Source organism: Nyctereutes procyonoides, unplaced genomic scaffold (assembly GCF_905146905.1).
Source record: "Nyctereutes procyonoides isolate TBG_1078 unplaced genomic scaffold, NYPRO_anot_genome, whole genome shotgun sequence".
Taxonomy (NCBI): Eukaryota; Metazoa; Chordata; class Mammalia; order Carnivora; family Canidae; genus Nyctereutes; species Nyctereutes procyonoides.
The window spans coordinates 1,750,764-1,763,548 of NW_026575115.1; the positions used below are offsets into that span (position 1 = coordinate 1,750,764).

A 12,785-nucleotide genomic window follows, 5' to 3' on the forward strand; every position below is an offset into this window, starting at 1 on the left:
ATGGCTGCCGCGGGCCGGAGAACACGGCCTGTGACACTGCCGGCGGCAGCCCTGCCCGGGTCACCGTCACTTTCACCGCAGCCAGCAGCCCCCGCCCGAGGGAAGCCTAGGAAATGTCTGGTGTATCCGCCTCCACCGAAGAGCTCCCGCCTGTCCCGCTCGGTCCTGCGCTGGCTCCAGGGCCTGGATCTCACCTTCTTCCCCAGGAACGTCAGCAGGTGCAGGAGCGAGGCTGGGCGGGCGCCGGCCGAGCATCCCGGGGCCGCCCCCTCGGCTACCCGCCCGCCCGGTGCAGGTTTCCAGCCAGACCCCCGGGCTGGGCGCACACGCAAACACCCCGTCCCCGAGGGACCCCCCCCCCCGTAGTTATCCACTCAGTCCTTACCCCGTAGACGTGAGCTCATATAGAATGCCCGGGACTGCAAAACCTTGCATAGGCAAGGCTCTCCCTTTAGAGACCCTGGACATCAAATACATACTCGTGGGGATCAGTTTACCCTCCGGAAGGCATCTAGTTTTTTTCCATCAGGGATTGAAAAAAGGTGCTGCTCCACTGCAGCCGCCCTGAGCCTGCCAGGCTGCATATCTGCTCCGGGAATGCGAGCTGCCTTCCCTGCACGTGAAGACGGTGACGTGTTTTGCAGCCAAGGACTCTGGTTTACTGATTTCAATCTTCCTTAGTAAACACGTGCCTGAAATTTTCAATGTGCGTGGGAATCCGCTGGGGATGGTGCTAAAACGCAATTCGGTACAAATTAAGAGTGTGGGTTCATAAACAGAACACCCAAGCCTTTGCTGTGTATCTAACCTAATCAAAATTCTGTCCCGTGGCAAGTCTTCCTCAGGGCGATGATCCCACAAAATTAATCTTATGAGTGATTTGCTGTTAGTATGGAATATTCATTCGGTGTTGGTTGATCATAAACTACCACAACTGCAAAAGTAACTACATTTTATTTCATTTCCTTAATGTGACGTATGGACCAGGGATTTTTCCAATGGTTTCCTGATTGCAGAAATATTCACTGCCTACTACCCCAGGGAGCTTAAACTGTCATCTTTTGAAAACGGAACTTCTTTGAAGGTCAAGTTGGATAACTGGGCTCAGTTGGAGAAGGTAAATTAGCGCTCACTGACGCTTTGCTAAGAAATGGGTGTTTTTGAAGGTGTACTCCTGAAGTCTGGGCTACCTGCGCCAGCCTGGACGGCTGTGCTACTGAGCTGGCCTCAGTTTCCCTGTGTTGAAAAGAATGTTGTGAAAGTTTGTCACAAGTCCCTTATGAAACCGGGCACACTCATTTCAAATTGGAGTGGGATGGAATAATTGGTTTTCTCACTGAAGAACAATATCTTAATAATTAACATGTTAAACACACACACACACACAATTTAGTTGAGAGACAACAGGGGGATTAAGGTGAATTCATAATTGGACATGTGTCTAGAACATCATATTAATGAAAATTCTTTCTTTCTACTATTAAAGTTCCTGGCAAGAAAAAAATTTAAACTACCTAAAGAGCTAATCCACGGGACAATTCACTGCAAAGCCGGAGTACCAGAAATCCTGGTCCAAGAGGTTTATACTTTGTTAACACATAGAGAGTAAGTCCTCTGGAATTGTCTAGTGACACAACCCAACGGGAAAATTGGATACGATGGGTCTCTTTACTACCATGTGGCTTGTCAACACTATTTTATTTATTTTTTTTATTTCCAGAATTAAAAGTATCCAGGACGACCTCGTGAATTTCACAGACTACAGTTACCAGATGCGTTTGCCCCTGGTTTCCAGGTCGACAGCTTCAAAGTTGATTAAAGATAACATTAGGTTGTCAGAATTAATAAGCAATCCCAACATGCTCAGCAACGAGCTTAAAGTAGAGTTCCTCCTACTTTTACAGATGTTGCAAAGAAAATTAAGCAGAAAGTTGAATCCAAGTAAGTTTTCCTTTTTCTTTGGAAATAGTCGATGAAGTTCTTCCCAAGTGAATGAGGCCATACTTGAGTGCAGATGAAGGAAACGATGGCCATCATCTGGCCCATTTCTGCTTTTTCTGTCACTGGTTTAAAGGGAAAGTAGTTCTCTTATGGCGGCAGTGGAGTGATTTATCATCACTGGAGTGGTTTATGTAATAGTCTTTTCAAACGCAAGCATAGCCTAACTTAGTGTATTAGTACTTTTTATTGTATTAATACTCAATCACATGAGCATTTTTTAGAAAAAATGTTAGGGCATATGTTCACATAGAATTTTGTGGGAAATAAATGTCACATCTCATCTCAAGCTACTAAAGAGATGGGACCCCTTCAGAGTTTGTCAGGATGCTTCAGGAAAAGCTGGATTCCTGTGATTCACTCTAGATGCTCTCTAGAGTATGTCCAGTGTCCCCCATTCCGTAGCAGGCTCCATATGGAGACTGGGTAAGGTGAGGCAGATTGGGGCAACCTGTGGCAACTTTCCAGAGGCATCACTGAAATAATTCTCAAAGCATCCACAGCATTTGCCATCAGAGTCCCAACAGATGACAAACAAAAGAAGTGAACTTTCTCTCCTTTGGTTTTACTTTTCTCACACTTACTCAGGACACCACTCATGTCTTGGAATTTTATAGTCGTTGATTCTAGGCACTTAGCGACTTTGTCATGGCCATGGCACACGGAGCACTAAAGAATGAGGCCACTGTAGTCCTTAGGATTTCTCTCTCTCTCTCTTAAAACTCAGTTTTCTGAAGAAAAGAGACATTTTTCTCTCTAGTCTGGAAGGAAAGGAGAGCAGTTCACTGTAACTTCCCCTTCAAACTGTGAGTTGGATATTTTGGGTTTTGTCCTCTCTTACTCTGTTTGTCTTCCATGGCCTATCATTTTTTGTGTCTCTTCCTTGATTTGCTCTCATCTCTGGCTCTATTCATGAATTCATGAGTAGAGAAAGAATTGAAGTTATTAATCCTGTTGTAGAATTTTATATTCAAATTCTTTTGTGTATTTAAATATTAAACTTTTGCTCTGATTTTTGTCATGCATGCATATAATGCGAATGTGTAATTTCAAGAAGACAATGAATAAACATTTTTTGTCCCTATGTAGTCTCTGAAATGGCACATGAACAATACCTTTCCATTCTGCTGGTGTCCTTCTTCCTGCATTCTCCATACTTCCCTCTGAGAGAGATCATTGTCCTGCTGCCTTTGTTTATAATTTCCTTGATGTAAAAAAAAAAAAGTTTATGCATGCAACTTTTCTTCTTAATTCCATTCATATATATTTCTTAATTTAGATTGTATCAATCTTTGTGGTAGGCAGATTGTTCCTATTGTTGTTGTGCCCTAATCACTGGAACCTGTGAACATATTGCATTGCGTGGTAAAAGAGGCTTTGCAGAAGTTGCAAACCTTGAAGTAGGGAGTTAATGCTGGATTATTCGGGTGGGTCCAGTCTAATCACATGAACACTTAAAAGCAGAGATCTTTCTCCAAGTGGAATCAGAGCAACGCAGCAGAAGTGGAAGTAGAAATGATCTGAAGTGTGAGAGGGCCTCCACCTGCCATGGCTGCAGGAGCCATTTGGAGAGCACAGGAAGGTATGGGCATGGCCTCAAGGAGGAAAGAACAACTGCAGAGACAAAAATAGAGACTTTGGACCTGGAAGTGCAAGGAACCAAATTCTGTCAAAAACCTGAATGAGCACAGGAGAAGATTGATCTCCAGGGCCTCCAGAAGGAATGCCGCCCTGCCAACACCTTGATTTCAGCCCAGTGTTGAGACTCTAAAAAGAAGCCCTCAGACTTCTGTACTGTGGGATAAAAATGACTGTTGTTCATACGTCGCCAAATTTATGGTAATTTGTTAAGGCAGAAATGAAAAGCAAATACAAACTTCATAGTCAATACTGTTGGCATCATGGGGTTATAAAAATATTCTCCTATATTTAAATTGACTAAAGTTTAGCCTCTCACTTTCATCTTTAAAATTTTAATTCCAGTAGAGTTAACCTGCATACAGTGTTATATTAGTTTCAGGTGTACATTATAGTCATTCAACACCTCCGTACAACATCCGGTGCTCATCACAAGTGCACTCCTCAAGCCCCATCACCTTGTCCCGGCCATCCTGCACTCACCACCATCCCCCCACTCCACCACCCATCCACCTCCCTCTGGTAACCTTCAGTTTGTTCTCTAAAGTTAAGAGTCTGTTCCTCAGTTTGTCTCTTTTTTTCCTTTGCTCATTTTTGTTTCTTAAATTCCACATATGAGCAAAATCATGTGGTATTTGTCTTTTTCTGACCTATTTCGCTTAGCAGGATACTCTCTAGCCCTATCCACACTGTTGCAAATGGCAAGATTTCATGCTTTCATAAAGGTTGAGTAAAATCCCATTGCGTGTATATACCACATCCTCCTTATTCATCTTTCTATGGATACTTGGGATGTTTCCACAGTTTAGCTATAATAAATAATCCTGCAATAATCATAGGGGTACATTAATCCCCTTGAATTAGTGGTTTTGTATTCTTTGGGTAAATACCCAAGAGTGTGATGTGATTAGTCCTGTTTTTGAGGAACCTCCATACTCTTTTCCACAGTGGCTACACCAGTTTGCATTCCCACCAACAGTGTTAGAAGCTTCCTTTTGCTCCAGATGCTCACCAACACTTGTTTCTTGTGTTACTGATTTTAGCTATTCTGACAGGTGTGAGCTGATAGCTCACTGTAGTTTCGATTTGCATTTCCCTGATGATGAGTGATGTTGAGCATCTTTTCATATATCTGTTGGCCAGCTGGATGACTTCTTTGGAGAAATGTCTGTTCATGTCTTCTGCCTTTTTTTAAATTGGATTATTTGTTTTGGGGGGTGTTGAGTTGTAGAAGTTCTTTATATTTTTTGGATACTAACCCTTTATCAGATAAGTCATTTGCAAACATCTTCTCCCATTCCATTGGTTGCCTTTTAGTTTTGTTGATTGTTTCTTTCACTGTGCAGAAGCTTTTTATTTTGATGTAGTTCTAAGAGTTTATTTTCATTTTTATTTCCCTTGTTTCAGGAGACATATCTAGGAAAACGTTGCTATGTTAGCCTTTCACTTTTAAAAAATTTTCAACTTTATTGAGTTATAAATTACAAATAGAAATCATATATATTTAAGGGTACAGCTTGATGTACCCTTGGATGTACATATACATTGTGTAATGATCACTACAATCAAACACATCCATCTCCTCACATGATTGCCATTTTCTTTCTTTGCTTGTTTTTCCTTGCTTGTTTACTTTGTATGGTGAATATGCTTAAGATCAAACCTCTTAACAAATTTCAAGTACATGATACACTATCAACTATAGTCACCCTGCTATGTATTAGACCTGCAGAATTTGTCCATCTTGCATACCTTTGATCAGCATCTCCCCATGTTCCCCCCGCCCCCAATCCCTGGACATTACATTCTACTCTTTACTTCATGACTTGCCCCTAGATGTGAAATCATGCAGTATTTGTTTTTCCATGTCTGGCATATTTCACTTAGCATAAAGGTTGATTAATATTCCATTGTGTGTGTAAATATACATATCACATTTTCTTTATACATTCACGCATTTTGGACATTTATGGACATCTCCATATCTTTAGCTATTGTGAATAATGCTGCAATGAACATGGGGGTGCAGATACCTCTTTGGAATACTGATTTCATTTATTTTGGATACATACCCAGAAGTGGTATTGCTAGGTCTATTTTTAAATTTGGGGAGAATCTCTATACTGTTTTCCATAATGACTGTACCAATTTGCATTCCACCAACAGTGTAGAAGGGTTCTCTTTCCTTCCACATTCTCACCAACACTTTTAAATATTTTGTACTTTTTGACAATTAGCTATTCTAGCAGGTGTATTATGATATGTTATTGTGGTTTTGGTTGCATTTCCCTGATTAGTGATCATGAGTAGTGATATTGAGTACCTGTTTATATACCTGTTGGCCATTTGTATATCTTATCTGTTATAGGATTTTATTTTTATGTAGTATCTAAACCCAACGTGGGGCTCAAATTCACACCCCAAGATCAAGAGTTGCACGCTCCACTGACTGAGCCAGACAGGCACTCTTGTGTTTCTAATTTTGAGAAACATCTGCTCTGGTCCTTTGCCCAGTTTTTAGTTGGGTTATTTGTTTTGTTTGCTCTTGAGTTGTATGAGTTCCTTACATGTTTTGGATATTACTCCCTTATACATTGTAAATTATAAAACATTGATGAAGGAAATAAAAGAAAACACAGATAAACAGAAAGGCATCCCACGTTCACGGATTAGAAGAATTAATATTGTTAAAATATCTATGCTACTTAATTGATCTATAGATTCACTGCAAACTTGCAAAATTTCAATGGTAGTCTTTATAGAAATAGAAAAAACGATCCTGAATTCATATGGAACCACAAAAGAACCTGAGAAGCTAAAGCAACCCTGAGAAAGACAAATAGAGCTGGAGGCATCACACTTCCCGATTTCAAACTATAAAACAAAGCTATTGTAATTAAAACAGTAAGGTACTGGCATGAAAACAGACATACAGGCCAAAGAAACAGAAGAGCAAGTCCAGAAATAAATCCATGCATTTACAGATATTTGATCTTCAATAAAGATGCCAAGAACACACAATGGGGAAAAGATAATCTCCTCAATAAATCACATTGAGATAACTGGATATCCACTTGCAGAAGAATAAGATTGGATCCTCATCTCACACCTCAACATAAAGGCCAGAACAGGTCTTCAACATAAAACCTGAAACCATAAAACTACTAGAAGAGAACAGAGGAAAAATGTTCCTTGACATTGGCATTGGCAATGATTTTTTTTTTTTTTGAAATGGCATCAAAAGCACAGGCCACAAAAGCAAAAACAAACAGGTGGGATTGTATCAAACTAAAATGCTTCCCCACAGAAAAGGAACAAGAGGGAGAAGGGAACCTATACAATGGGAGAAAAATGTTTGCAAAGCTCAGATCTGGTAAGGGGTTAGTCTCGAACCTTTAAGATCTTAATTTGTCTGCAACTGAAATGGAGAACCAATTGTCCCAGAACCATTTCTTGAACCATCTGTTCTTTTTGTTCAACGACTTGTAATAATATCTTGTCTCAAATGTTTCCAGTTTCTGTGTATATATGGGCCTGTTTCTGGGCTCTAGCTGACTTTGCCCGTGTGCAACATCAACACCCACACTGTCTTAGTTGCTATTGCTTTATAGTTGAGTGCTGGTACATGGTAAATTAGCAAGCCCTGCAATTCTCTGAAGTATCCTATTCATGGACCTTTGCTATTTCTTTCACTGTGATTTTTATTGTCATGAATTCAGCAGTTCTGCCTACTGTTGTATTTGCATTCACACCTAGCATATTATTTTATGGTCTTTGTTTTCCTCTTTCTTGTTTTTGTCTCACTTATCTTTTCTTTTGGATTGAATTTTATGACCTCTACCCCCCACCAACCAACGAATTTGGAAAATTTAAAATCTGTACTCTTTTCAGTGCTACCCTAGAAATGTTAACACGCATACTTATCCTAATCTAAAACTAGTTTCTTCACTTTCTTTCTCCAACAATAAGGACCCTAGAACACTATGACACTGACAACTCCTTGCCAGCCCCCTACCGCACTTCAGCATTTTAGTTCTCTCAAGTTCTTTTGCTGATACCACAAATCAGACAATTTTTTTATACCTGTTTGCTTACATTTAGTCAATCTCACCATTTCTGCTCCTCATTGGTGCTACTTGGGATTTCTAAAACAAAACAATTCTATTTAATCTTCTATTCAAAAGTTCATCTTTCTGCAAAGCTAACCTCTATCATCTTCCTTCGAACACAATTTCTCTTTAGCCACAGATCATCTCAACCCTGCAGATTCTTGAATAGTGTTCTATTATCACCAGCCTTGATTTCTGAGACTGATTTTAAGCTCAGCCAAAGTAATTGACTGATAATTATAGTTCTGAGAGTGCTACCGACCAGAACTGTATATAGCATTACCAGGGTCTGACTCATGAATAGAAATTACCTTAGACTCTTCTTCAAGCCTCAGTGAAGGCTGAGCTGCAGAGGAGGGGTAAGTGATCTTTAGAAGCACAGGGAAACTAATGCCCAGGTGTGACAGTTTATAGATCTAATGAGAAATATGGGAAACATGGGAATAATTTTAAGTCACTATTTTTATACTAGAAACATATTTGAAAAATGAAAGAAATCCTGTATGTTTATATGAAATATAAAAAATACATGAACTATTAAAAAAGTCATCTAACCTGTTACAACAGAAGTCAATACAGTGTTTTCTTTTTAGGGTACTGTATGGGAGAGATAACCAGGGGATTTGGGGGTACTAGTGATATATTACTATCTCTTGATCTGGGTGATGGGTCCCCCAGGTGTATTCATTCTAAAAATTCATCAGGCTGTAAACACAGGATTTGTTCATCTTTCTGTATACATATTATTATTGAATAAAAACTAATTTTTAGAAAAATTTTATTAATTTAACAGAGAGAGAGAGAGAGAACAAGCGTGGGGGGGAGCAAACAGAGACGGAGGGAGAAGCAGACCCCCTGCTGAGGAGGGACTCCGACACGGGGCTCGATCCCAGGACCCCGGGATCATGACCTGAGTTGAAGGCAGACTCTTAACTGATTGAGCCACCCAGGTGCCCTCGAATAAAAACTTATTAAAAAAGTAATAGGAACATAAAGATGTTGTCTTTAACTTTTTAAAGCAAACATTTTGTGCATCAGAGGTGTGGGGAGAGGGTTAAGAACCTTCATATTCACACCACTCTTAGAATATGACGAAAGAGATGCCTAAAGAATTTGCCTAACTTGTCTTATTTTGGCAATGGCCATGGTGAATTTTTAACAGAGTTTCTGTATTCATGTTTTGTAGAATGGTTTGAGGTCAAACCAACAGTGGGAGAAATTACTCTTGATCATCTTCCCAAACAAGTCTCCAGGTGCAAATATAATTCCCCGATTTCAAGGGAAAGAGTTGCTCCTGTTTTAAGTGAGTTGTTATTGTTGTTTTATTTTTACTTGTTAAGTGCATTTTTTTGTTTCTATTTGTTTCTTTAACAAAATGTTGATCTAGGCATTCAGTCTAAAACTGTGTATTAGATTGGTATGTTGGTAGGCTTTTCATAGGTGGAAGGGCCCTGTGGTCTGCTAAGTACTGGTCATCTGGTGCCCTGCCTCCTACTAAAGGGACCATTTCAGCTCTGATTTCTCTTTAAAGTAGGTGAGTCTGAAGCAGATGGAGCTCAGCAGCAGAGCTCAAAGCCCAGTTCTCTAACAGTGGGTGCTGAATCCGTCCTCAGGCAGATATTGACACTGGCATACCTAAATTTTCCAGTTGGTTGTACCCACAAGAAGCCACTTGTTTAAATCCTGGTAGTTCAGAAAGCCTTTACAGCATAGCAAGCTACAGGCCACCAGCCAAAGTCAGTCTCCTGCCCGGTTTTATATAGCCTTCAAGTTAAGAATGGCTTTCACATTCTTAAATGGTTGAAAACAAAATGTATCAAAAGAGAAATGATATTTCCTGACTCATGAACACTATATGAAATTCAAATTTTCCCGTCCATAAATAAAGTTGGACTGGCACATAGCCAGGCCTGTTCCCCATGCCTTGTCTATGGCTGCTTTTGCGCTCCAACAATGGGGGCAGTCACTGTCCTTGCCCACAAAGCGAGGTTCTAGATTTAGTGAATAATAACAAATATAACCAATACAGCTAATAATTTGGGGGACAGGTTGAGGACATCTTTTTATTAAAAATTATTTGTTGTTTATCTGAAATGCAAATGTAACTGGCTGTCCATATTTTACATGACAAACTGACCACAAAGCCTAAAATATCTACTGTCAAGACTTTGATGGAAAATATTTGGTGACCTATGCGATGGGGCATGTCTTCTAACGTGTTAAGGGACTTCATGGGAGAACAAGTGGTCTTTGTTTACATAAGGTCTGGAAAAGCAGGTCAACAGACTCCTTATAAACTTAGGATTGAATATGCTAATATGCATTGTAAATATTAAAGAGGAGGGTTACAGAACGTTTTTCAAACACTTTGATCACACATCATGATCATTTAGTTGTGTTTTGTTAATGACCTACTAAAACTACCTTTTCTCAGAATTCACTTTTCAATGTGTAGACATAGGCCAGTTTACTAAAACCTCTTTAACTCCTCACATGCCCGAGGCATGGTACTCAAGAGAACCCAACAGAATTGAGTGATGGCGTTTCTATGAGAAAGAAGTATGTATCCACAGTTTCACCTTCAGATCTGGGCACACATCCTCTCCTTCAACCTGCCTCAACCTCCTTCCAGGAGCGGCGCCTGCAGTGAAGGCTCCAGCAGGGTGGGAGCCGCAGCCAGGCTGAGGCTGAGTCGGGGGGGAGCCTTGGTTCCCTTGCCTCTCTCCCCTGAAGGCTACCTGGACCTGACTGGGGACGGGCAGCACAGGACCACTGGCTCTGACCTGCAATGGAAAGGCAGAAGGATGAATGAGTCACAGTAGGGCTCCCTTCCAGCCTACGAAACATGCTAGGTGTCCGTATTTGAAAAAAATGATGCCTATGATACTTGAATTGCTAAAGAGCAATCCTCCTTTCGGTTATCTTTTCAGAAACATCTCAAGGCCACAAAGGAGGTATTTTTTTTTTTTAGAAAAATAATGCTATCATTATTTCAGGTCAGAACTCCAACTAGATTCCTGCTTTTGCAATTTTAATCATGTATCAACGGCTATAAATAACTTCTCCCCCATTTTATTCTCTCAATGCTCTCTTTTTATGAGTCCCTCTCACTTCAGTGGTCTTTTTCTATCCTTTTCTAAGTGGACAATGGGCCATGGGAGTTCTCAGGGCAGATCAGGTTGGGAAGAAACAGACTTTTATCTTTTTTACTTCTCTCAGTTCTATTGCAGATACTTGGATTCTCTTAATCTAGGCAGAATGGAAAGGAATGAATGGTGTGAAGCTGACTTTGCTGATTATATGGATGAGAGCTCTTTTGCTAAATTTTATTTTCTTCCCAAATTTGTTCAAGGCATTCCATTTCGGTTGTTTCTAATAGAAGAGTAGAGTGATAAGTTCAGGTCAGCTAACATAACTTGAGGGTTAAGGGGAGGAGGCAAATCAGACCTAGATCACAGAATCTGGGCCCAATTTTACGAAGATTGCGCTGCACGTACTGGCACTGAAACCAAGAGGCCATTCACCTGAAAAGCTTCTAATTATCAGATAGGGTGGGTGAAAATTAATTGTAGGATGGGTCATTACCTTTGTTTTTTTCATTAACACTTAAGTTCCTCCATTTGTTTACCCACTCCTAGCATCTAGCAAACTAATGGGCCAGGGGAAAATCGATTTCTCAACTGTCACTGGCTCCTCTCGTTAGAACTCAGTAACCTGAAGAGTCTGGGCAGCTTGGATGCATCAGTGCAGAGTTCCAGAAACTCAACTATGAATTATGTGTATTCACCAAATCCAAGCACTGTGAGAATCAAGGCACTGTTGCCTCAGCTGCTTTCTGAAGCAACATCTAAAAATAATTGAGTCATATTCAGTATCAGATACACCAAAATAAGCCCTGGATATTTTAGGCACTGCTAATGACTTTTGGAAGTGGGTGACATTCAGGTTTTTTATTTATGGCTACTATAACACATGCTTTAAATATTCTGTTTACCAGGCATTTAGATGAGCCTGTGCTCAGCCTGTTGCAAATCGTTCTGCATGTTTGACATATTAGAAACATTGATCGTTGTGCAAATATTTAATAACCACAAACTGATTTTAATGTTACTTAAATATTCCAGGAAATACAGGTACTGGCGGCAATCCACTTAAAGAAATTTCTGTGAAGCAAGCTGGAAAATGTTCTTTTGAATCTATGAAATCTATCAGAAACAAGGAAAAGTAACCTTGAAAAGCACCCGTCTAATGGCTTTGAAGAAGTGATGCCATCATCTCCCGCTGTACTAAAAGGATATAATTAACCTAGTCTTGGGCTTATAAGTAAATTAAAGTGGTTTCTCATCCATAATTGGGCTGAAGAACATGGTTTTTCAATTCAAGAACCATTTATTAAACTGTGTCAGATACTGTTAAAAATACAAAATCAAACAGCACAGAATGAGCAAGAATAATTTTAAAGATACAGTTAAACATAACTCACCATGACAAGTAGATAAGTTATTTCTGGTGAATTCTGTAGGAACGGTGAATCTACTTTGTAATAGGCTGTCCTCATTAGAAATGAAAATTTCTACTACTTGGCCTGATACATATTCACACATCACATGCATTCATAATAAATGTATTCTGAATGATTATTATTACACATTGGCCCACAGAGAACCTTGTCCACCCCCATAAATAGCCTAACTTGAAACATTTCTTAAAAAACAGGTGTCCCTCCAGTTGATACTGAGTTGTGGGAAAGGAAAATTGTGCTTCACTTGGAATTTGGTTCTGTTTAGCAAGCCATTTAGTTCAATTAAAAAATTTCTACTGGTTGCCGCCACTCTCCGTACTTTTATTGGAGGGAAACCAAAACAGCTGCTATCTTGAAAGATTAATTATCTTTCATACTTTCTTATAATTTTACATTCACATTTGGAAATTTTTCTTCAACTGGAATTATTCATGTTTTTATGCTATTTCGTGAACAGCCTCGTCTGAGACTTCCAAGCTGAGTATTACTAATGCTGAATCCCATGACACGCATGTACT

General features: G+C 39.8%; 1 protein-coding gene across 1 annotated transcript; it reads left to right on the top strand.

Moving 5' to 3' along the window:
• On the top strand, positions 1–11,973 carry SPATA4 (spermatogenesis associated 4). Its single transcript, XM_055333793.1, has 6 exons — positions 1–218; positions 988–1,117; positions 1,487–1,605; positions 1,721–1,941; positions 8,932–9,048; positions 11,870–11,973. Exons 1-6 carry the CDS (start codon positions 1–3, stop codon positions 11,971–11,973), a joined length of 909 nt encoding a protein of 302 aa, XP_055189768.1.
• The last annotated feature ends 812 nt before the right edge of the window (positions 11,974–12,785 follow it).

Coding starts and splice junctions, on each gene's coding strand:
- SPATA4 (XM_055333793.1), top strand. CDS start 1: ATGGCTGCCGCGGGCCGGAGAACACGGCCTGTGACACTGCCGGCGGCA. Junction 1,942..8,931: donor AAGCAGAAAGTTGAATCCAA/GTAAGTTTTCCT, acceptor CATGTTTTGTAG/AATGGTTTGAGGTCAAACCA. Junction 9,049..11,869: donor AAGAGTTGCTCCTGTTTTAA/GTGAGTTGTTAT, acceptor TAAATATTCCAG/GAAATACAGGTACTGGCGGC.